This window comes from Scylla paramamosain, chromosome 7 (assembly GCF_035594125.1).
Source record: "Scylla paramamosain isolate STU-SP2022 chromosome 7, ASM3559412v1, whole genome shotgun sequence".
Lineage (NCBI taxonomy): Eukaryota > Metazoa > Arthropoda > Malacostraca > Decapoda > Portunidae > Scylla > Scylla paramamosain.
The window spans coordinates 23,879,579-23,904,615 of record NC_087157.1 but is presented as its reverse complement, the minus strand read 5'-3'; the positions used below and the strand labels follow the sequence as shown (position 1 = coordinate 23,904,615).

General features: G+C 38.4%; 1 protein-coding gene across 50 annotated transcripts in view; it reads left to right on the top strand.

Moving 5' to 3' along the window:
• LOC135102246 (ankyrin-2-like) overlaps nt 1-25,037 on the top strand; it is a 213,740-nt gene that overhangs the window by 173,149 nt on the left and 15,554 nt on the right. For 27 of the 50 annotated variants that reach the window (XM_064007143.1, XM_064007135.1, XM_064007153.1 and 24 more), the window contains 5 exons: nt 1,143-1,250; nt 6,888-8,378; nt 17,892-17,960; nt 18,780-18,836; nt 20,892-20,933. In XM_064007143.1, the coding sequence (XP_063863213.1) occupies nt 1,143-1,250; nt 6,888-8,378; nt 17,892-17,960; nt 18,780-18,836; nt 20,892-20,933 (1,767 nt within the window). The remainder of the gene's footprint in view (nt 1-1,142; nt 1,251-6,887; nt 8,379-17,891; nt 17,961-18,779; nt 18,837-20,891; nt 20,934-25,037) is intronic. The other 23 variants (XM_064007176.1, XM_064007165.1, XM_064007175.1 and 20 more) reach the window with 6 other exon arrangements.

Sequence of the window (25,037 nt, the reverse complement as noted above, 5' to 3'; positions counted from 1 at the left end):
CTTATTCATGTATGTTTGTGTCAACAGTTAGCTGAAATATATTTTAAATTTTAAACCAAACTTTAGCTTTGCTTTTAAGTTGATGCCAGACTTATATGATATAAATTAACTCAAAGTAAAAAGACTCATCAGAACATCATCACAACTTTGGTGCTATTAAAGTTAATGTTAAAAATGTTTCTGATATAATTTATATTATATTATTTTCTCTTATGCATGAAATATAGTAACATATCTTATTAAGTTCTGTACTTTTCTTAAACTGCATGTGCATGTTATTTTTCTTTTTTCTTTTAGAAAATATATGAATGATTATATTTTTTTAGTTTTGAATTATATTCCTTAGTGAAGTGTGAATGTGCCATCTGTCTTGCCAAATTTTATAAAGCTTATGTAGATTATGTGATAGAATTATTTTTGAAGTAACCTTTCCACTGAAATGCATGACACTCTTTTGTAAATACTACAGTACTTCTCTGCTGTGCAAATGAAAAGTGTGGTTACTGTGGTTATGTCTATGTATAACATTGTGCATGTACTGAAAACTCTATTACCTCCCTAGCTCTGTAATTATATTCATGAATTCCTAACTTATTTGACTTGTCAAATATGCATACCTAGTATTGTGTAATATCAATTTTGAGATTATTGAGAGAGAGAGAGAGAGAGAGAGAGAGAGAGAGAGAGTATGCACTGTTTGCCACATGATGTAGGACAGGTTGGCCAGAGAGTGAGACACAGTCTGGAGAAACCATACATCTTCCTCATAACAGGATTTAGATGAAGGAAGTGACCCTAATCCTATAATTGAGTTATTTGTTTAGTGCTGAGGTGTTTCTCGGGAAGCTGACCTCGTCTTTCTTTTTCATTAAGATATTTGTTATATAAGGAAATTACTATGTACATCCTGATTGACTGAAAGTGAAAGTAATGGTTTACAAATATACTTATTTGTATTATGTTTGTGTGTGTGTGTGTGTGTGTGTGTGTGTGTGTGTTCATGTGTTATCCCATAGATTCCTTAACATCAATATTTGATACTTTCTTCAAATATTCATTAAATTTATATCAAACATCCATTATCCTCATTGATGCTGAAGGCTGTCCTGCAATTCTACCTTCCCTCCATCACGTGCCAACAGATGGTTTCACTCAGGCGTCTGTTGAGTCCAGCCAGATGTCCTCCACACGGGGCACCGCTGATGTGAGCTTTCCGGGTGCTGATACAGCAGTAAAGCAGCTTGATGGAGGTATGTAGTGCTTCTTATTATTGTAAGAGGCTTAGAGGATCATGATAATGTTATTAAAAAAATGGGTCTTGTCCTAGGTTGGAGTTTTACATGGCTAGGATATGGTTTTTATAAATCATGCCAGCTACTCAGAAGTTTTTGTTCCCTAAGATAGAACAACAAATATATGTTTTTAGTGAAGGACATGAAAACTTGGATGTTGCTTTTACATTAGGTAGTCCTACATGCAAGCAATAACTTTCAAAATCACACCTTAATTAATAATGCACTGCCTGCTGTATTTGGATTTTGGAAATCTGCAAAGAAATCTATAGTAGTTTGTTGGTTTATTATATATACACTATATGCATTTGTCCAATTGTCCTCTGACATTGCTCAGCTATGTCTAAAGTCTAAAAAAATCTTCATGTGTATAATTAAGTGCACATGCTAATCCAGTTATTTGATGTGTCATGAAATAGTTCATGCTATGAATTTCCTAAGTTTACTAAACTATATTATCTCAGGGAACAAAGAAACTCAAAGGAAAGGAATTATTCTAATAAAGAGTACCATTTCATATTAATTTTAGATGTTTTCTAATCTTCAATGAAGCACTGAACATGAAAGTTGGTGTGCTCTACTTTCATAGAAAACTAAAGCCATTCCCAGTTCATGAATTCTCTCAAAACAAATTCATAGATTGAAGCATTATGAGAAACCTTCTTTAATCCACACTAGCACTGGGAATTCATGGTGTGATAACATGCTTCTTAGAGAGAGTTAGTGATGAACTGACCAGATGAGTGAGAGGCACAGTGTAGGATGGTGAGGCTAGATACTGGACTGCTCAGAACTACTGGGACAGTGTGGCAGTTGTGATTCATGACTTTTAGAGATATTTCCTTCTATTATTTCTCTCTCTTGATTGGCTGCCTAGGAACCATGCCGGCCTGTTGTGGCGATGTGCTGCCCTCAGCCTCATTACATTTATACATGATTCAAGGTGGACCCAGATAGAAACAGTGTATAAGGCAAGATCTGGTGTGATGATAATTGTTGCATTAATGGTGGTCATTGAACCATGAACCACCATTTTTTTTATATAATCTTGACCTAAAGCATAACATATTGTGCTTGGTATGATCACTACATACTTTCTTAGTTTTCTTATTTGAAAAGTCAGCTGCTGATCAACAACTTTTTATAATTTTGCAATGGCAAACAGACATATCAGTGGAATGATGAAACTATTAAAACTAAAGACAGGAATCCTGCATACTGGAAAATTGCCATTCAGGATTATTTTGCCATTATTCCTGTCAAATTAGAGAAAAGAGAGAGTGTGCTGAGAGGACTCAGGTGCTCACAGGGATGACTTACATGTTCATGGCGTAATCTTCAGTGACGATGAAAGTTAGGGAGGGGAAACCTTCCTCAGTGTTACTGCTGACTGTGTGACAGTAAGAACATTGCTGCCTATGTATTCTCTGACATTTTCAACTGTTTTGTGTGATTCTTAATGAAGTATAATATGGTTTGAAATTGAAATTGATACATATGTCTCTGAAATAAGGAACTCCAGCAAAATTCAATTAATTAAAACACAATCAACTGTGGCAACATAACTTCACCTTTCCAATAGGTAAGGTACCAAATGGCTTCAGTAATTTTCATGTTAATAATGCAATGTGAAATATTTTATGTGTAAATACATGCAATTTGATATATTCTTTTAAAAAAAGGAATACTGGACAGAGGCTACTTTGATTAGTTATATTTAAGGGTTTTAAACCATCAATCAAATGAAAATTTTTAACTGGAAGCTGTTATAAAAACAACTAATTTTTAGAGTAAGCTTAGGAGTATTTTAAGCTGTAAGAAAACAAAAAATTGAGTGAAGAAAATTGCTTTTAATATGGGCAGAGTGCTTGTAGTATTACAGTTTTTTGTACAGTGAACTGATAAACCCATGGAAACCTTTGGGGTTGTTTCCACAAGGCAAATATTTGCTTCTTTGGGTACATAGGTACTTTCCTTGGACATAATTGGAACCTAGAAACAAAACAATGCATATAGTGCATTTTCTAGGTGCTACATATCCTTGGAAATACTTGGATGCTTTATTAACTTTAAAAAATCAGTCATTAGGATATTCTAACTGGAATGTGTAGCAAGCATTGAGTGTTCAGGTGGAATGGCTAAATTTTTTAGTAGCTTACTCAGAACAAGTTTGTGGGTCAAAACATTTTTCATGATCATGCTCTGTGTTCAGTACTTATTGAGCTAGAGGTTGATCAATGGTTTATGTAACCAAGAGGTGAAATCTGGCACTTGTCATCTCAGTTGTTTTCCATCAGCAGCTGACTAACATAATAGCACCAATATGAACTGTTAGTATAATTCCATAGGATTCTTTATTGTAAACACATTTTTTCATTCATTGTCTTATGATCATCTTCATAAGTTATTCCTCATTTGAATGAAAACTGACAGATAGGTTTTAGTAAACATGACAGGAACAAGTCCCCAATTTATTAATTGGCTTCAAATTTCTACATATTTGAACATATTTGACAGGAATGTACTTCACTTTTTTGATGGGCATGGTTCAAAAGCCTAGTGGCTTAAATTACTTGTTTTCCATCATCTTCTGCCACCTAGTCTGTTTTCTAAGTCATCAAAATCTTGAAGACTTGCCTGAAGTATTGCATCACCTTAAGTTGTTGTATCCTGAGCAACATCTCACTTTAAAATTATCTGTTAGTTGAGTATTATGTACATACATTATGTTGCAAAGAATTCTATCTTAATATGCCATACATAGATTGAGGTAACAAATTACTTGCACATTCCGGTACTCTTAACCACTTGCACACTGCTGTTATAAAATTGTGTGACTTTTTAAAGTTTACACTATAGAAAATGTAGTTACATTGAAGGTAAGCTATTACAGAGAGTGGAAAATATTGCAGAGATATGTATGATTTTACCCATAGAAATAGGGTGTGTGGGAGAATTTCATCATCTAGGATATATACTGGAAAAAAAAGAGAGAAAGTGTAAGTTTAAAAGGTTGAAATATTTGCAGCTTTTGTGAAAAGTCTGTGATTCTCTTTATTTTATTTATTTATATATTTATTTATTTATTTATTATTTTTTTTTTTATACAAAAAAAACTCATTTGGTAATTCTGAGACTTTCTGCTGTTGAGGGGTCATTATGATGAATATTTAGGTCCCAAAGAAAGTTGTCATATTTTTAAAAAGTTATCACCACACCAGAGCCTTACATGCATGTCACTTCATAATTAGTGAAACAATGGAGATATTTAAGTATCGATCTGTATTTTTTTATAAAAAAAATCCCGAAAAATTATAGTGACATTCTGACTAGAATCTTATTTTTTAATCTTCATATTATTATTTATTGATTCAGAATTAATTGGATTTCAATTCTGAATACTTTATATATATATATATATATATATATATATATATATATATATATATATATATATATATATATATATATATATATATATATATATATATATATATATATATTGTATGTATATACATATATATAGCTTTTTTTTTTGCTTTCTTTTTTAGTATTAAGTTGCATAATATCTAACAGTTTGTATTTGTGTATGAAATTAGCTTAAATTTTTCTTTTCCACTGTGCATAGATTTTTAGGACCAATGTCTCTTGCTTAGTAATGCCTCTATGTTGCCACGGATGCTCATTGAAAGAATAGGAAAGTAATGTTTTATAGCACTGATGATGACAGTATGTGGGGGCTAGGTTTTTCATTACATGTTCTGCCTGAAATAGTCTTCTTTTATAAATCCTGTCATTTCTGTAATAGAGAATAAAAAAAGTAATGATCTGCTACCAAAAGCATAAATTTTTAATTAGCATAAACCCCAAATTTTTATTTCATGAACTGGTGTAACCAGTCACACTTTTATTTCCCTATGATATATGCAGTATTCACTGTGAAATAAGAGTAGGGTTTTCACAAAAGTACATGGTGATATAAGTAAATACAACGTAGGCATTATATATATATATATATATATTATATATATATATATATATATATATATATATATATATATATATATATATATATATATATATATATATATATATATATATATATATATATATATATATATGTGTGTGTGTGTGTGTGTGTGTGTGTGTGTGTGTGAAGCATAGGTTGCTTGAATTCTAATTTTACTAAGCTGTGAGCTTCATCAAAGTAGTTAAATGGTGTCCATTCCTAGAATGTGTTTGTAACTATGATAACATACCATTAGTTTCCATGTAATCCCAGCTCTTGTATGTCATCTTTGCCAGTGAATTACTTATAGTTATTGCTCCTTCCCCCTAGTCTACTATCTCAATTTTAGAGTTTTTATGCCCCTTAATTTTGCTGGGCAAGTATTATAGGCGCTGAGCCGTGAGTGTAACCCTGTGTTGGTATCAGTTCCTCCATCTGCTGCCCTTTTCTTCCCTCCTTTTCTCCAGCTTTACTCCTTTTTCTGTGACCTTTCCCTTAACCCACAATTCCCTAAACTCCATAACTCTTCCTTAGTTCCTTGATCTACACATCTGTCACTATTCTTATTTTATTTCTATTGCTAGAGAGCCTTGTACAAACCTTGCTCAGGCGTAATGTAGCGTGAACTTTGTTAGATCTAGTTGTCATCCATGGAATGAATAAACACTTGCCATTATTTTAATCAATAGTTCATGAGCTCCAGAACAACATCCTTCTATGTTTTCTTTTTTCATGTAAATTTGATTTAACCATTGGTTTTCTCTTTGCTTACTTAGCATGAGTGGTGTATGATTTCTGTTGCTTCCAGTGGTTCATTATACTTCTACATTTAGTTTGTCTCATAAAATCTTATGGTTTGCTAGATCCCTAACTAATTACATCTGATTACATGGCATCTAATTCTTGAATGCTGAAAACTTAACTATTAGGTTAGTGTATCTGGCAGTGCAGTGATATAGATGTGAAACTGGCGGTGGCAGGCTTCCTGATTGGGTGGAGAAAAGAAAATACACAAACTCTATATTTAAAACAGTTATCAAATGTCATTATTAAGTAGACTAGAACCTTCTTCAGAAGAATAATATAATGTCCCTGCATTAAGGTTTTTGAGGAGTGGAGACTTAAGAATCACACTTCTGCTTGGGAGAAAGTCAGTTTACCATAAATTCTAAAACACAGTTTGCACGAGTTGGCATGACCATTACTAGAAATTATGCCTCACTGCAGTGACACTGCTATAGCTGAGGTAGACAGGTATCTTGTTGGCTTATATCACAGTCATATTATATATCGAATGGCTTACTCCTCTTTGTTGTTATAATCCATTCCACCAAGTCTGAGCGTTATCCTGCTTCACAAAATTTAGTTGGTGGCGTGCTGTTGCTACTCTGGGTTAAGTTGTAGAGTTTGTGCTTAAGTTATCACTATCATCACAACCACCACACCTGTTCCCCCTATATTACCAATGCTCCTCACCTGTCTTGGAGGTGGCAGTGAGGTAGCAGCAAGGAGGACTGGTAGCTCACAGGTGTAGAGGCATTGCTTACACCAAAGAGCTCAGTGTCTGACCTCTTCTTCTGTGGCAGCCTTAACCCAGCAGACGGTGCCCTGGATAGAAGATGGAAGGATATCCCATGAAGACCCACCTCACCAATCTTCATACCATAAGAAGGAACACTCTCAAGCCATATCCACAATCTTACCTGCTGATAAGGCACACAGCAACCGAACAGAGGAGCGAGGCTGCAGTCCCATTACTGTGCTGGAGGCAAGACACAATGCAGAAGAAATACCAGGAAAACCCCATGCAAGAGGAAGCTCACACACCATCACTACCACTACCAGCTGGGGCGCACCTCTCTCAGCAACAACTAATATTCAGATTGAGGATGAAAACTCGCCTCATTGCCTACAATTCACATTGCACTCTGAGAGTCGTGTCACCCTTCATGCCTCAAAGGATGTCATTCAGGATATGCAGCTTGTTAAGCAGCAACAAGAACAGAAGCAGCCACAAGAGTTACATCAGACATCAGCAGAAAAGAAGCACCATGAAGGGACTTCAGACTTTTTAGTTTCAGAGGAGTTATGTAAAGGAAGTCAAGATCAAGGAACAGAAGAAAGGTTAGACAAATCATTAGATATATCAACCTCTGAAAAAGCTTCAGTAAAAAGTGAGGTGGAAACTTCAGATTTAAAACACATTGAGTGTAGGCAAAAGGATAGTAGTGATGAAAAAATGGTGAGTGAAGCTGAAAAAGAAATTATACCTTCTGATATTACCAGAGTGGAAGATGCACCAGAATTTGATTCCACTTCAGTAATGTTTTTGTCTGAAGACAAAACTGTTCCTAAAGAGACAATTGCAGAAGAGGCAAAGGGAGTGACACCTGAAACCCTAGATAATGAAGCCATAGCAGCTTCAGTTGATGATCATGACCAGGCAGCAAGTGAAGTCACAGCATCATCAGCACACCGTCCAACAACACTCATGATAACCTCGAATTCTAACGAATCATCCGATGATGCAGAATGCACAACGAACGACCACACCAGACTTGGTGGGGAAAACGACATTCCTCAGGATCCTGAACAAGAAGGAGGTATGGCAGGCGAAGAAGAATCTAAACAAGAAGAATCCGACAAAAAGCAATCCACAACAGTGAGTGAACGACTGTCTGGTAGTGAGAGTGGTGCTGTGCCTCGCCTTGAGCGCTCCGTGCGCTCCTCACCTCGCACAACCACTTTGGTCAAAGTGAAAGTGGAGAAGAGGCCAGTGGGAAGCCATTCCCAAGTGCGAGACAGAAACTCGCATGACCATATGACAGTTGTTCGCACCCATTCTGTGGAGGAAGAAGTACGTGGCTTGATGCAGGAGGTGAAGGAGGCCACTAGCCAGATAAAACAGGAAGTGAAAGAGCTGCGGCAGGCAGACACACCCACTCCTGATACTCCCACTCCTCTTAGGGAGTTCAAAGAATTTTTAAATCGAGAAGAGGAACAGGAGCAGGAACGGCTGCCCACAATAAAAGAAATATGCCGAGAAAGTGAGGAGGATTCTTCTGCCGGTACGGGAGGTGAGCACATGAGAGATGAGTATTCCCATCTCAGACTTAATACACCAGTACATGAGCCTTCCCTCCCAGAGCAACTTGCCCCATCTGGTTTTGATGATAAGTCTAATCCTGATAGTGGTTACTCTACCATGGAAGGATATTATGCTAAGTCTGTTGATCCTGCTCAAACTACCAAATACTCTCCTTCCTGTTGTGAGATGGTTCCTGAGGGATCCTTTGATGAGCACAGTGTTAAGTCCGAACTTGAAAGTCCTTCAAGTCCTGTAGATGTTAAGGCTTTGTCCCCTGTAGTTTGTAGTATAGATAGTGCTGTATCCACAGTTATTGAAAAACAAAGCAAATCTAAGTTTAAGTCTTTTTTGAAGAAGGTATGTAAACTTACCTCTAAAGGAGGTGCTAAATATGAGGCTAGGAACAATGATAGTCAGGGGGAACTTACACTTAATAGGGACAGTAGTGAACAGAACCTTAAAACAAAAGATTACACATTAGAAGATGGGAAGACAAGTGGTATGGTGAAGGAAAAAGAAGGGATCCAGTCTCAACAGCTCATTACAGAAAACTCAAGGGAAGCAGATCCAGGAAAGTTTGTGTTGAATAGATACCTTGTGGAAGAAAAGCCAAAGTCTGATGAAGGAAATGTGATCTTACGACCAACAGAACAATTTGGTCTGTGTTCGGATGAAAATTGTGTGAAAATTACTAAAGACATTGATTCACCAGCATCATATTCATCAGTTACTCCAGATGGGAGTGAGTGCCCTATAGCAGATCCACCAGTCCCTGTAGTGCATTATATCAGCACCACATCTGTGAAGGAGATACATTGCACAAACATTCAGATGCCAGACACTCATGAGTCAGAGACAATATTTACAGCATCATCTTTTCCAGAGGATGAGAAACAAGTATATGGTCAGATGAAGGAAGCTCAAGATGTCTCACCAAAAGTATCACAAGAAGATGCTGGCTTTACAAGATATTATGAAGATTTAGAAAACATGCCACCTATGAGTAATTTCCAATTTTATGATATGGAAGTACAGTTATCAACACCAGAAGCAGTGGCTGAACAGCCTATGGAAGTAAAAGACCAGTGCCAGGAAGACTCAGAATTACTGCCACTGCAAACATTAGAGAATCCTGTAGACTGGACACTGCCAGACTCTTCAACAGAACACCAATTGGCTTCATTTTCACCTATAGAATGTTTAGATGATGCAATAGAAAGTGACCTCCAGGGGATGGATTACATTACTGAATATGAAAGTCCAGCTCTTGGAGTGACAGTGCCTGACAGAGTCATAGATAGGGTACCTGTTTATGATAACACTTTTACTATCCCTGAAGAAATTGAAGAGGAAACAACAAGTTTTAATCAACAAATTATCATGATCACAGAGCCACCACCTCTAATAAGGAAAGGTTCACGCATTCCAAAATTATCTGAGGTGAACAAGTTTACTCTATCAGAAGAGGAGTATGATGATTACATTGACCTTCCAGATACTGATATAGTAGAAATAATGGAAACTGTAATTGAAGTGGATGAAACTGAAGAAAGTGATGAAATGCATCAAGAAGAGAAGGAAGCTGCTCATGAGGAATATATTCCTTCTCAGGAAGAGAAGTACAGAAATTTAGGTGATGAAACAAACATGGCTGTGGAAATTTGGAAGGCAAAGAGAAAAAAAGATCAGACAAGCTTGTGTGTCCAAGAGGAAGAGATCCAACTGCTTTCAGAAGCTGATATTGAGACCATTAATGAATCTCTGACTTCATCAAATGAATTCACAAGTTGCGACTCTCCTTTGCAGATGGAAAATAAGATTACAAGTGACATTACTTTGTTATCTCAAGATCATGAACAAGAGTATGAAATTAGACTTCATGACTCCAGTGTTACAGGAGAAGCTTGTTTCCTGGAGCCTGAAGAAGTTTATCAAGGAGAAACTGATGAAGCCAGAAAAATAGAAGAATGTACAGAGGAAACTATTAAGAGAGCTAGAGAAATTACAGAGCACATACTTAAGCAGATAGAAAGCATGGATGTAGGAAATAAGAAAATTACAGATATTGAGACTGAAGGAGACACTGATTTTGATTTCACCTCAGAATCTGGATATAAAAGTCCTGCATCTAAAGAAATTGATTCTGAAATGGAAACAAGCTTCTCAGATGACTTCCCTGTCACAGTTCCAGAATTAGATGAAACTGATAGTTGGCTACAGACCATCAAGGCCTATCAGTCACTGACATCCAAAGCTTCAGCAACATGTGAAGATACTCCCAATATATGTAAGTACAAAAAGGAAAAGCAAGCAAAGAAAACTATCAGTGAAAGTGACTGTGACTGGCTTTTATTTATGAAGAAGGCCAGAAGTATCTCTCATGATGTGGCAAAAGAGAATGAAGCTGATTTAGTATCAAAGAGTGAGAAAGTTGATGAGAATGATATTCAAAATACAACTGAGGCTGTTGAAGATGTCATGAGAAAGGATGCCATGGAAACTGTGACTTGTGAGTCAGAGTGTGAACCAAGCAGTGCAGATTGTCATGAGAAAGACACTGATCAGCATCCTGGGATGGCAGAAGACATCACTCAGTCACCATACAAAGTATGCCTCTATACATCAGATGGTGAGAGCCTTCACCAAAAAGGTATCCTTGAAGAAGGTGAAAAAATGTCACCCACTCATGATGAAGCAACTTCAGAAATGGTTGATGGTAGGAAAGAGTCCATTATCCATGAAAGTGCATTATTTCAGAGTTCAGATAATTTGGAGAAAATGTCTGAATGTATTGATCAAAATGAATCTATGTTGGGTGATGATGAAGAAGAACCATTGTCAGGTTCTGGTGATATCATGAAGTCAGAAGTAATTTCAGTTAAACAGACATCTGATTTTGTATGTGAATTAAGCATATCTGAAAATCACTTGTTAGCTGCATCAGAAGTGTGTCAAGAAGTGGGAAAGGCATCTGTCACATTTCATGAAAGTGATCCATGTAGTAATGAAGTAGGATACTTAACACAAAGTATTGTTGATGTTAAAGATCCAAGTATGCAACATTTACAGGAGAGTGAGACAGCTGTAAACATTAGGATGGAAGAACTAGCAAGTGAGGATGATGAAAAAAGCACTATGATGAGTTCTATATCTGAAGAGCTTAAAGCAATAATATCTTCTCTTGAGTGTACATTAGTTGCTGGTGAAGGCAGGCATCTTGAGATTGGTCCCTTGATGAAACGACTAGATGAGATGGAAAGAGAGATGATAACTGTTGATTTTGAAGCATCCGAGTCCAGTATTCCTATGTCAGTAGATGATTTGAATGTTCATTGTGTAGTGTCTACTTCACAGATATCAACATCCACTGAAGAGGTCAAGATGCCTGTTGGACTAGAAAAGGAGTCTGCCACTCTCAGTGTACCTGGTGGTCCAAGCCCCACAGGAGAAATGAATGGCCAGGACATTCAAGAAGCTTTAACAGATATTGAAGAACTACACAGTGAAGGGGACATTTCACCAATGCCCAAGAGAAAAACACTTCTCTCTGCTCCCAAACAAGATGCAGGAGCTTTGACAGATACAGAAGACATGGATCTTTCCGGAGAGGAGGATGATATACTCCCAGCAGAAAAGAAGAACCTTCCTACTATTCAAGCTCTGGGTCTGCTCCCTGAACCCACTAAGGAGGTGATCAACCTGACTGAAGGCTTTGCCAGGGAACCCAGTCCTCTCTATGGTTCAGACTCAGAGACTGAAAAGGAGGATGTTCTGGGCAGACATCGGAAAAATGTGCAGAAAGTAGACACACTAAATGAGCTTTCTGTCCCAACTGATGATGTAGTAGAAGGTCTCACTGATGTTGAGGACATGGTGGCCTCAGGAGATGAGGAAGTTCCAGCAGAAGTTGATGATTCCTTGCCAGATTATTACATGGCTCAGGGTGAAGATGTGTCCAATAAAGAGGACTTCAAAGTAGTGCTTCCAACTCCAAAAATCTTTGTAACCAAAAAAGATGATTCATCAGATGAGGAAGATGTTTCAAGAAAACAGAAAAGTAAGTCACGGAGCTTGAGAGTAGATGCTGTACAGGAAGGAACCACGGATGTTGAAGACCTAGATGTGAGTGACAAAGATGTCACTAGGGAACCTCTCCCACAAGCTGAACCAGTAGTGAAGGACAAAGTCAAGCGTAAGAAGCAGGTGCGTAGAAAGGCACCATCCCAGAAACCACCCACCAAAACACTCACTGCCCCCTATGATGATGCTTCTTCTCTGACTGATATTGAAGTTTTGACTGGAGATGAGAATGTAGAAGAAGAAGAAGATGAGTCAAATTTGAATATCTCAAAAGATGAATTAGATGAACCAACAGATTCAGAAGATGTTGAAGCATCTGATGCAGAAGAAATTGAAGATTTGGTACCAAAACCTGTAGAGAAAATCAAGCAGCCTTGTATTCCTGAACCTCATCGAGAGAGAATAAAAATCAGTGATGTGGAAGAACGGGCTGAAGAAGAATCTGGTGGTGAAACAGATGAAGAAGGCTTTGAATTAAATGATAAGGAGGATGAACGGCCTCTAATACCAAGAAAAAGGGTTGTTCATGAACCTTTGGACAATGAAGAAAAAGATATGCTTGATGTGAAAGAAACAGATGAAGCATCCTTCACAGACACAGAAGATTTTGATATTGAGGAGAAGGAGGAGGAAGAAGTTATAGATGAAATTTTGAACCGGGTACCAGAAGAATCAGAAATTTATACTATCAAAGAAATGGAGGGCAGTATGGGCAGAGTCACTAAAAAAGAGATGATTCGAGATGCAGATGCCGAGATAAAGCAGAAGATTAAAGAGGCAGAACAAGCTGGAATAACCATACAGGCAGCTTTGGAAGAGGAATGTTTAACTGATATTGAAGATCTTGATGCCACTGAAGAATCAAAAAAGTCCAAAAATAAAGTTGCAGTAAAAAGCAAGAAAAAAGAGGATGAAACAGATGAAGAAAGTGTAAATGAATCAGATATTGAAGAGGAAGTATCAAAACCACAGAAAAATAAAAGGAGGAGCAAGAGGCTTCCAGTTGCCCCACAGTTGTCTGAAGTTCGCTTTGTAGAAACAGAGACAGGTCCTCTGAGCATTGTCATCACCCCAGATAGTAAAGTAGATACTGAAGCAGTAGAAAAAGTATCAGGCATTACTTTTATAGAATCTGAAAATGATGAAGGTGCAACAGATGTTGAGGAAGTAAGTGAAGGAGAAGAAAGTAGTGCACTGAATGCTGCTACCAACAAACCAGAACCAGTGACAGATACAGAAGACCTTGATTTTGATCCTGCTGAGGTAGACCGACCCCGAAGTCCTCTGCCACCACATCTCAAGTATAATGTTCTCCAGAGCCCAAAGCGAGAATTGGTCTACATCAAGGAAGACAAATATGGCGTTCCACAAGTTACAGTTCAAAAACTACAGAAGGATGAACTGTTTGTCTCTGACATTGAAGATCTTGGTGCAACAGACACTGAAGACATCGAGGTGTCAGAAGAGGAAGCACTAAGACTAGCTGGGGTCACAACAGATTCCACATCAGATTTTGAGCTCATTGGTAGTGGAAATACAGAAGTGGCATCCAAAGTGGTGCATAGAAAACCTGCTGGTAAATTTGATGAAGAAGAAGGTAATACTGATGTTGAGGAGCTCATTTTATCTAAGAAACCACGACACAAAAATAAAGCTCGCTCAAAGTTAGTGCCTGCACCTCAGGGTGAAGACAATCACACTGATACTGAGTTCTTGAGTGATATAGAGGACAAAGGGAAGCTGACAGTACGGACCCCGAGTCCCAATGCCCACACTGATGTCGAGGACTTTGATCATTCAGATATTGATGTTGAGGAACCAGAGAGAGATGATGCTCCAACTCCAGACATTATTCGTGATGCAGCAATTAAAAAGACAGTTCACTTAACAGAAGGTCCACATGGCACCACATACACTGAGAATGCTACTGTTGCCTCCAGCAAGCTTCTGGATGTTGAAGCTGAGCCAGAAGGTACAACTGATGTGGAAGATATGGAGATGTCTGGAGCAGAGGATGAAGGTCAGGTGGAACACCCTCTTGTAGACCTGCCAGAGTATGAAACCTCAAGTGTGGATATTTCTGAGAGGTCAAGTGTGCCATCAACTAGGAATGAAGAGAAGCAAGTAAAGGATAATCTTCTTCTTCCGGAAGACAACTTTAATAATATAACAGACGTAGAATCCCTTGGTGAAGGGGAAGGTAACAGGTGTGCATCTAACACCAGTTTATTGTCTGGTCAGCAACTAACACGTGCTGTAGAGAGCTGTTTTGTAGATGAGCTTTCTTATCCTTCACCTGCCACTGACCCTAAGCTCTGCATACATCCAGGGTTGTCTATAGAAAGTGATCCATTTTGCGCTGAGCTGACGACTCCAATAGTTGTAGAAGCAGAGCTAGAGCAACTTTATTACCACAGTCCTCAGGACAGACCTCAGCAGACTGAAATGGAACTTGAGGCTCATAATGGTTGTGTAGTGAGACGCAGACAAGTGGTGGCATCAACTTATCAGGCAAGAGAAATACGTAGATTTTGGTCACAAGATCAAAATACTCCTCTTCATCAATCTGAAATTGGAGATTTTACTTCTCCCTGCACTCATAGAAAAGAATTTAAAACTATCCTTTATCTAGAACAACCAAACTTGCTGGATACAATTAGCATCAGTGACACATTGTGTGATCCAGAGTATTTTAAGAAGGAGCGTCTCCGTGACTTTGATTCATCTAGTATTGATTCTTTTGAGGATCAGCTGAGCTATAGAGATTCTGATACTATCACAGTTATTGACCAGCATGATTTAGACAAGACCTGTAGTTTTGATGATCTGCCAAGTCCCCATCTTAGTAATTTTAGTAGCTCAGTTATTGGATCTTTCGGTTCTGCAAGATCATTTTGTTCAAATTCACAGTTCTGTCAGTCATTTTGTTCCACTCCGCTGCTAGACATGGTTGCCAACTCTGACATAGACTTACAGAGTGAAGGTAGGAATGCCTCTCTTAGCTCACTTGGAAACAAAACACTAATTCAGACTGGTTCTTTAGATAATTTATCTGTGAATGAAAAATATGAAACTTTTTGCTCTGACGAAGAAAAGTTGCTTAATAATCATGATACAACTGAATCAGACCCTCAGCTTCAGGACACTGTGAAATATAAAGTCAACACAAACCCATTTCTTGATTTCAGTGAGGAGGTATTTAGTCAGATCCCACAAGTCCTTCATACTGAGGAATGGAATGTGGAGAGCAATGCAACAAAAATTACACGAGCAGATCCCAACTTAAACTTTGAGTCATGTTCTTGTGGCTTTCATGCTAATCCATTCAGGACTCTAAGTCATTGCCCAAATGCAGGGAATACATTTGCATTTACTGATCATTTACAAGTTCTTGATGTCAACACTAGTAAGGAAGAATCAGGTGGAGATAATTCTGATCCCAAAAGTCCATCATTTGTGAATCCTGATACAGGTACAGAGTCTGAGGAGGAAGAACAGCACCAGTCAAATAATTGTAGTGATGCATTGCAGGATTCCACAGAATGGCTGATAAAACTGTATGCAAGTCATCCTGAAAAATTTAGTAGTGGAGACAAGCATAGTATAATTTCACATAACCAAGAAAATGATGATTCTGAGTCTCATGAAATCTTGTCACTACATCCAAATTCTGATTTTGTATTAAAAGAGGATTCAAGTTTCATTGTACAGGCTGAGGTGTTGAACTTAAATTGTCCAAGTGTGTCTCCAGCACAGAGTAAAGAGGAAATTTTAATGTCATTTGAAGAAACAGTCCAAAACCCTCAAGATGCTGAGACTTATGCTCATCCTGATGCTTTAGTTGATTTTGGGCAAGATCAGAAAACTGCAAGCTATGAGAAGACATTGGTTGTCACTGATCGTGTTTTTGGTCATGAGGAAACTGGAGCATTGTCTGTTAACGAGATGTACTTATATCATGATGACTTCTCCCCGACACTTGACTCTGGGAATGCATTAATATCTACCATACCCACTTGTACCCAAACTGTCAGGCAGATCACACCAGGGAACACATCAGGGCAAGACATAAGGCACACACCCACAGCACTAGCTCCTTTATTATGGCGCCATACCTTGCCAAGGATGTATAAACAACAGAAAAATAGGGTAAGATCAGATTCATTAAAAAATGATGTTTCAGATAAAATCCATCAAGTCAAAAATTTTGTAGGAGTTAGAGACCTAATTGATCAGTGGGAGGAAATTGTTGAGAAGGAAAAGCTCAGGTCTCTCCCAGCATCCCCTGCTGGAGGAAGAAGGGTCATGCCACCCTTTGAAGAAAAGAAACCCTCAGAGCCCCCCTCTAGAGTTACTTGTGAATTTGGTACCACAAAATCTGATAAACATGAAGATAAGGCTGAAACAGAAATGAGGATTGAGAATAGCAAAGATGGTAGCAGTGTGGTTGAGCAGGTTGCAAGTGTCTGTGACATAATTCAACAGTTTGAGGGTAAGTTTGCACAATGTGACAAGCAGAATGTTTTGAGGCTCAAAGTACTCAGATCGTCACAGTCTCCTCCTAACCGAGGTTCCCCTCCCCCTCGCCAAGTAGCCACTGTTAAGCCCTTGCGTGAGTTTCAGCTGCAGGAAGAGAACAAAATTACTATACCAGAAGAGAATGTCTTAAGACATTCTGAAGATGCTATGGAAGGCTCTCAAATGGTTGGCTTTGTGCCACGGGTGATGGAGTCTCTTTCCATTACCAAATCCTCACTGCAGGCTAAGGAAGAGGATCCCCCCATTGCAGGTGTCCTGTACCCTGAAGGTGAACCATATTTCTCAGTTGTATGGCACAGGAATGACTAGCACTGGGGACTTGTAGATGATACATGGCGCCTTACAGTCTGGTAGTGATGGTTGGTGATAGAAAGGGGATGACATGTGTAGGGCTGAGTAAGTCTACAGATGGTCTACTTACAGGAATGATTACTTAGTGTAAATTGGGGCCCACTGCTATCAAAAAGGGATGAAGGTTTATCACTGACTGGGAAATGAGCTACATATAAAGAATGCTTTGTGCCTAGAAAACAAAATATATGTATAGTTATTGGAGTATACATGAATTGATTTCATTGGAATAATATGAAAGAAAATATACACAAACTAGAAGCCTGCCTTGCCATATTCACATTTGCTGAGCTTTAATGCTTGATGTTTGTCATTGATGTTTGTATGTATGCCTAACAGTAGTGCTGTAGATCAGCATCAAAGTCAGTCTTGCAAATGAAATTTAGATAAACTTTTATACATAACAGAAGTGTCCATTAGTATTTGCTTTCATCTGTTGTGTTGACTGTAACTGATTTTTATTAGATTTTATATGTACTGATGCAGCCATTTTTTGTTTACACACAATCTTTTCTTCCCATTCTTCTGTCAGCTCCTAGTATCTTTGGTAAACGACCAGGAATAGAATCCTTCTTCTACAAAGGTTTTTTCCTTCCGTCAGGTAATAAACATTTGAGCAACAAAGCTTGGAGCAATATGTGCATAGCAGTTAAGCGTGACAGAGCAAGTGCTTTCCTTGACGCAGATGCCATGAGTTGGAGCATGTTATAGCTATTAAGCAGTATATTGCCTTACATAGAGTCACACACTTCATCTCCCTCTCTTGACCAGATGACACAGACAACAAATATTAGACCCGGAAGGTGTTTCTGTATATCTCTGGTGAATTATTTACTACAGTGTATAGTAAATACACTGACACCAAATCTGTATCACAAACAAACCTGTTCAAAGAATTTCAAGACAAATACAACATGTAATTGATACATTAGTTGTAGTAGCTATTGCCTCAGTAATCACTGAGGGTAAATGCATGCTGCCTTACATTAAGTATTGAAAATGTTCCTCCCTAATTGTTCATATGACAACACATCCAAGCTATGACTTTGTTTAGAAGTGCACACATTGGGATGTCCTTTGTATTTCATGGCTGTAGAATAGATGAGTCAAAGGCAGCTGTGAGTAATGGTATAGTGCTATGCAAAACTTTTTTTTGTTTACACTTTTTAATGTTCATATATTTGCACCCTTTTTTTTTAGTTCCCTGGTTTGACTCTGTTTTGATATTAATACATATTAGTTTCAGTTTTCTCATTTGCTTACTTTGGCACTTGATTTTGTATTCAAATTTTAATTGAAATCCTTTTTTTGAGAGATGAAATAAAAACTGTTACTCCTGAGTGGATAGATATACTGCTGAGATACAGTAAACAAATTCTGAATATATTTTTCCCATTTTTTTTTTTTTTTTATCTACCAGGGACCCATGAGGCAAGCCAGCCTACTGAGCATCAGACTTCACTTCCCGAAGAACAAGGTAAATAGACTTATTAATCAATATCTCTCCCAATTCTATGCATCCTAACATTCCTCTCTGCCTGATGTACCCCTAGTATTTTGCCACAGTGAACTTGAGTCTTCACCAGTGCACCAGACCAGCACTGCAAGGGTTGTTGGATGAACACAACTGTAATGTTACAACTCATGCCAGAACTAGCACAAGTGTTGCCTTCATTGCCTTTGGACAGTCTACTACATTCCCTTAGGGGTTCAATGAATTACTTATGTCAGAGTTCACTGTCATTACTACTGGGTAGAGAAATACTTGGGTTCATCAATTGTGAGTTCAGCTGATTTGCCCTTACAGACAGAGAAGCATGACCTCAGCATAATATAACAAGAGCAAGTAACAAAATACCCAGTCTAATGCACTGAAGCATTGTCTTGGAGGTTTTGATCTTTTTTTCTTTTTAAAGAACAGGTTTCTGATCACCATTACTTTTTTTCTTTTTATTTCTCTCACTTAGACACACATGTTGAAATATAATTCTACCAATAAATACCAAGAAAAAATGTTTTCAAAGAAATGAAAGGTCAAGTGTTGCAGTTAACACAAATTGAGTGTTCTTGGTGTTTCTAAGTGTTTTCATTTCAGCCTTACACAATCTTCATCAATTGTAGTCCATTGTGTTTTGTCAGGAAATACTTGCCATTGACACTACTTGGTCCATGAATAAAATGGATAATTTAATGACATAATCCTAAAAACAATTTCTACATTTTTATTTATTTTATTGCATATCAATCCACATATACATACGAAAACAAAAATATTAAAGTACCCACTTAAACACCATTACATTTCATTTTCATGCCTCAAATCATCAAGATATATAGAAATAAGATAGCACTTTTTTTTTTTCTGTTCTCTTTAATACAAGCCTGTGAATTTTACAGCCTGTTCCAACCTCCAACAGTCCCCAGTATTGTTAGCTTGTATCATGACTCTTAATCCCCTGTCACTCCTCAGCCACCAAGACCCCTGCAGGATTGTTCCAGTGCTGGTTCCTTCTTTACTGACCAGCATTCATGTACCCAAAGTAAAAGTCTTCCAGATAGTCATTATTATTGTACTACATATGCCAGTCATACCAGTAGCAGTAGATTCTGTTGATCTGGTACCTTACCCATTCCTACTATCAGTACTATCTTTGAGAATCTTTGTCTGCATAACCTGTATGAGTCTCTGTGTGTATCCAAGTAGGATCCTACAGAACAGGATGCCATGCTAGATTGATGTGGAACTGAGTGTCAACATATTGCATAAGATACTGGTATGATATTTATATTACTTGTTAAAACTGGCTAATTAGTTGAGCATTATGTTATATTTATTTATTTATTTTGTTATTATATATTTATTTATTTTTTTATCTATTTTTTATTTATCTATTTTCCTTTCTTTACAAACACTCACAACATTCACAGTTCAGGAAATTGTTTTCACATATTCATCATTCCCATACGTGCACAGTTAGGACAGCTAGGTGTTATGAGTAACATCCCATACCTGCATGTTTAGTTTGAAGATCCACAAGGGAGTTCCTCAATACTATTAATGTTTCCATTTTAGAGACCTCTCTTTTCTTTTCATGCAATTAAAGAAAAAAAATGAATGTGTGTGTGTGTGTGTGTGTGTGTGTGTGTGTGTGTGTGTGTGTGTGTGTGTGTGTTTACCTAGTTGTGACATACAGGAAGGGAGCTAAGCTCGTGTTGTCCTGTCTCTATTATCCCAAAATTTATCCAACTTTATCTCGAAAATATGTATTGTTGTTGCCTCGAGCACTTCTCTGTCCAGCACATTCCAAACTTGTGTATCATGTTGTGTGTATGTGTGTGTGTGTCTGTGTGTGTGTATGTGGTTTGTGTCTGTGTGTGTGTATGTGGTTTGTGTGTGTGTGTGTGTGTGTGTGTGTGTGTGTGTGTGTGTGTGTGTGTGTGTGATCTTCTTCCTGTTTTGGAAAGACATGGTGTGCTGGTTGCCTGTAGCTGACTCCCAGGAAGGGCTAACATGGTCCTGTTTTCCTTCTAGCCGCCTCCAGCCAACCTACTTCAGGCACCAAGGCAGGCTCAGGTATCTAGACTTCTTCCTTTCATGCATGGCTCTTTTTCACCTGTCTGTTCCTTATCACTAGATATGTTTCCTCTCCACCCTCACACTACATATCAGAGACCCCACCATGTTGTTCTCCACCAGATCCTTTTTTCTCCTCTGAGTCTTTCCTCTCCCATGTGGATGTCCTGTCAGTCAGTCCAGAACAATTAATTATTTTTACTTTCACAAGTGACTGCCTGTATTTTTCTTTGCTGTACTTTTAGTTCAACATATTTGAATTAATGCAGAAGAATGATTATTCTTTTCTTGTTTATTGTTATGACTCAGTTGCATTGGCATGAAGATGCTGCAGGGTGTGGAAGGTGGGCACAAGAGCACCAGGCCACACCTTATGTTTACCCAGTAATCATGTGAAGTTCAGTGTGTACACCCCAACTCTGTACGTTTGCCTTACTTGAACAAGGCACGACTAACCTGCCTTCACGCTGCTTGTGAACGCTGTAGCTGCTCACACGTATGGTTATCTCTCCCCTAGCTGACGGCAAGACTAAACTTACGGAAGCTGATCTGGCAGTTTTGGAAAGCATGGTGGTAGCTCAGGAAGCTGAAATGGAAGAAATGGCATTCAAAATTGAAGCAGAAGCTGCTCAAGCAAAAATAGAGCTTGAAGGATCTTACCTAACAAACAATGATGCTGTCAGTATTGAGAAAGGGATGGAGAAACAGATGATAAGGAGCAAATCTCTGAATCAAAAAGCTGATGTGCCTGTTCATTCTTCAGTTTCCATCTCACCATTTAAATCTGAGAGCTTAAGATGTACTGACACTGACACTGGGCAACACCATGGTGACCTATCCAAAAAGACTACAGGTGTTGCTTCAGTGGCATCAGCACGGGAAAGCAATAAAGCAGTAGCTGAAGCACCAGAAGCAAGTCATATATCTAGTGATGAAGGAGAAGAACAGCTGATGATTATGCGTGACTCTCCACGATGGGAGGATGAAGAGATCCAAGCTGAAGAGAGTGATGAGCCCAGAACCATTAAAGCTGAAATAAAGCTTTTGGTCAAAACTACAGAAGTAGGCAAGGAATCAATAGAAATTAGGAGTATTCGGGAATTTGTGGAGAATGAAAATGCAGATGTGATCAGCTCTGAAGGAGTTGTACAGTCTCCAGTTGTTGATTCTAGTCAGTTAGTTCCTGGAGACCTACAGCACCTACAGAGCACCTCATCAGATCTGTGTTCTCCCGGTCCTAAATTTACTCGACCACAAGTGGCGTCCACATATTCGTCCATCTGTGAGCCAACACAAGATGAGTTTGATCTCATGGCTCAAGTGCGAGGTAAGGCAGGCTTTTAGCTTGCTGCTATAGTACTTGTGCTGCTTCTTAGCAACTTTTCTCTGTGTGACTTAACATACTTAATTCAACTAAGATTCTGAGGAATGTTTTGACAAACTAACCAAAATATTTGGATGTGATGCTACACACCAATAGCCTAGCTCTCACACAGTAAAATGAAGGCCATGGCAAAGTGAAAGGCTTGTGCCTGTTGATGATGCTTCTTGTCACCAGGCATTACAGACCTTCTTCCCTCATGTGTTTCAGACGGTGGCCTTCATGGTGGTTGTCCTGAAGCACAAGGCATGGACTGGGAGGGGAAAAGTGTAGACAGCATGTTAACTGAAAGTGTGATGCAGGCTAGACTCTCCATGCTCCCTGCAGTGGACACCAACGAGGGTGTCGCCCTCCCCTCACAACCTTCCTCTACCTCTCCTCCTGTAGCCTCAACACACTTATCCTCTCCTTCTAGTCCAGATCTACCTTTTCTTACTACCTTACAGCCCCAGGCTTCATCCTCACAAGATCCCTCTGGAAATAAATCTCAAACATTTTTACATCTTGAACCTTCTCATCTGCATGATTCTAATTCTTTTGAACCTCAGGGCTTTGATGTATCTCCATCTTCTGCAACTAAATTATCAGATCCTGTTTTACTAGAAAAAAGTTTTGTTTGTGGTGCTGAAGCTAGTACTGCTAGCCATCTTGTGGCCTCTCCCTCAATTGCTTCCCTACAGTCTGAAAGTTTTACACCCTTCATTGCGACTGAGGAGCTGGGTGCTGCCAGTGTAACCTTTAACACAAGCAGTGCTTTAATTTCCATGGGGCCAGTATCACCCACTGAAAATTCTAGTGAAGACCATGCAGAAATTGAGCGAACAAGTACAGAAATTTCTCCGGACAGTGTGCGCTTTGACCAAGACATCCTTGACACCAGGACTGAAGACGAGGCCCCAGACCTAGATGACGATCTAATCCCAAGCTCCCCTGTGCCCGGACAGGAACTGAGTGAAAGAGTCTTCTCCATTGAGATCACAGAAGACACAGATATAACAACACCAATGGAAATGAGAGACTCTCACACTGAGCGTGACACCTCTGCTTCTAATCTCATTGAAGATAAAGAAGTCACTGATGGAAAATCTGACCTCAAAGAACCTCTTCCCATCTCAGATAAAGATGAAAACAATGCTTATTTAGCACAGGAAGTTAATGATATAATAAATAAAGTGAATAGATTACAAGAGCAAGTAAAAGCTAAGGAAATAGATCCAATATCAGCAAGATCAGAAATTAAGGTGATTCTCAATACTCTAGATGATGTGAGAGAAGTTATAGAAGATAGCAAGGTTGAAGATGACTCTGAAGCTAATGTAGTTGGTCTTGACATACTTTCAAATATTGACTCAGTTGGAGAAATGGTGATGCAAATGATGAAAGAGTTGCACCTAACAGATCCTGAGCATTCTGAGTTTTGGTCCAAAGATGAAGCAAAAGTAAGTCATGAAACAGAGTGTGCAGTTGCTGAAACTGTTGCCACTGAAGACAAAAGTCCCCCCAGTGCAAACCAACCTGACCAAAGTTTCTCTGACCTCATAGACTCAGAGGAGTTCAATCGTGACAGCCTAGAGGATGAATTTGACCGCCTTACAGCTGATCTCAGTTCACCTCCAAAATCTGACAAAATTGAATTCATACCAAAAGCCATTGGTGCTACTGCTCCTTCTAATGATCTGTCTTTTCCTGTCTCTTCTGTTGTTTACCCCCCCATACCTCCTGATGCTTTTCAGGCTACACAACCGGAATCAGGTATGGAGCTCACTTGTGGTTCTTCTTATATAGACCATCATTCATCACAATAAGTTTCATCCCTGATAGGCATCCACACACACACACACACACACACACACACACACACACACACATATATATATATATATATATATATATATATATATATATATATATATATATATATATATATATATATATATATATATATATATATATATATATATATATATATATATATATATATATATATATATATATATATATATATATATTGTGTGTGTGTGTGTGTGTGTGTACATATGTATGTATATACTTGCCCATATAGAAAGTTTTACATAGGGTCTCTTACAACAGGCACACCAACATATATGTTTGATGTGTTTATATTTCTGAGATGAATGGGATTGGGTATTATTTTACAGTTCTGGGTGGCACATCTAGCCAACAAGCTGTCCTGTTAAAGAAAGAAATCATTAAGGAAACAGATGGTGACTCTGACTTTTCTGATAAGTCTTCCAGAACACATGGTCTTTCACCAAACATCAAGACAGAGTCTGATGTAAGTTTTGGGTCATATGAGAGCTCCAGTTTGAAAAAAATAGATGAGCTTGATAGAATCAAGTCTAATAAGACTTGTGAAGGTGAAAACTCAGGCACTGCTTCTAGCTCTGATGAAAAACATGACACCAGACCATCTAGTGATGCTTCCGGTAATGTTGTCCTTCGTCGTGATTTAATCAGGGGTGGGCCAAGACCCACAACTTTTCCACTTTGCTTGCTTCAACCTGAGGTTGTCAATTCCTCTCCTGTAGCACAGCAGTATTTCCAGCAGCAGCAGGAGGTGCTGGAGGAAATGGGACACCAAGGGTACCTAAAAGGGTTGATGTTACCTAAGAGTCTGGCTGAGGATGAGAGTAAAGATAATTGGGCTGAGAGTAGTGATGCAAAGCAAAGCCATGGCCTATTGAATAAAGAGTCAAGTTATG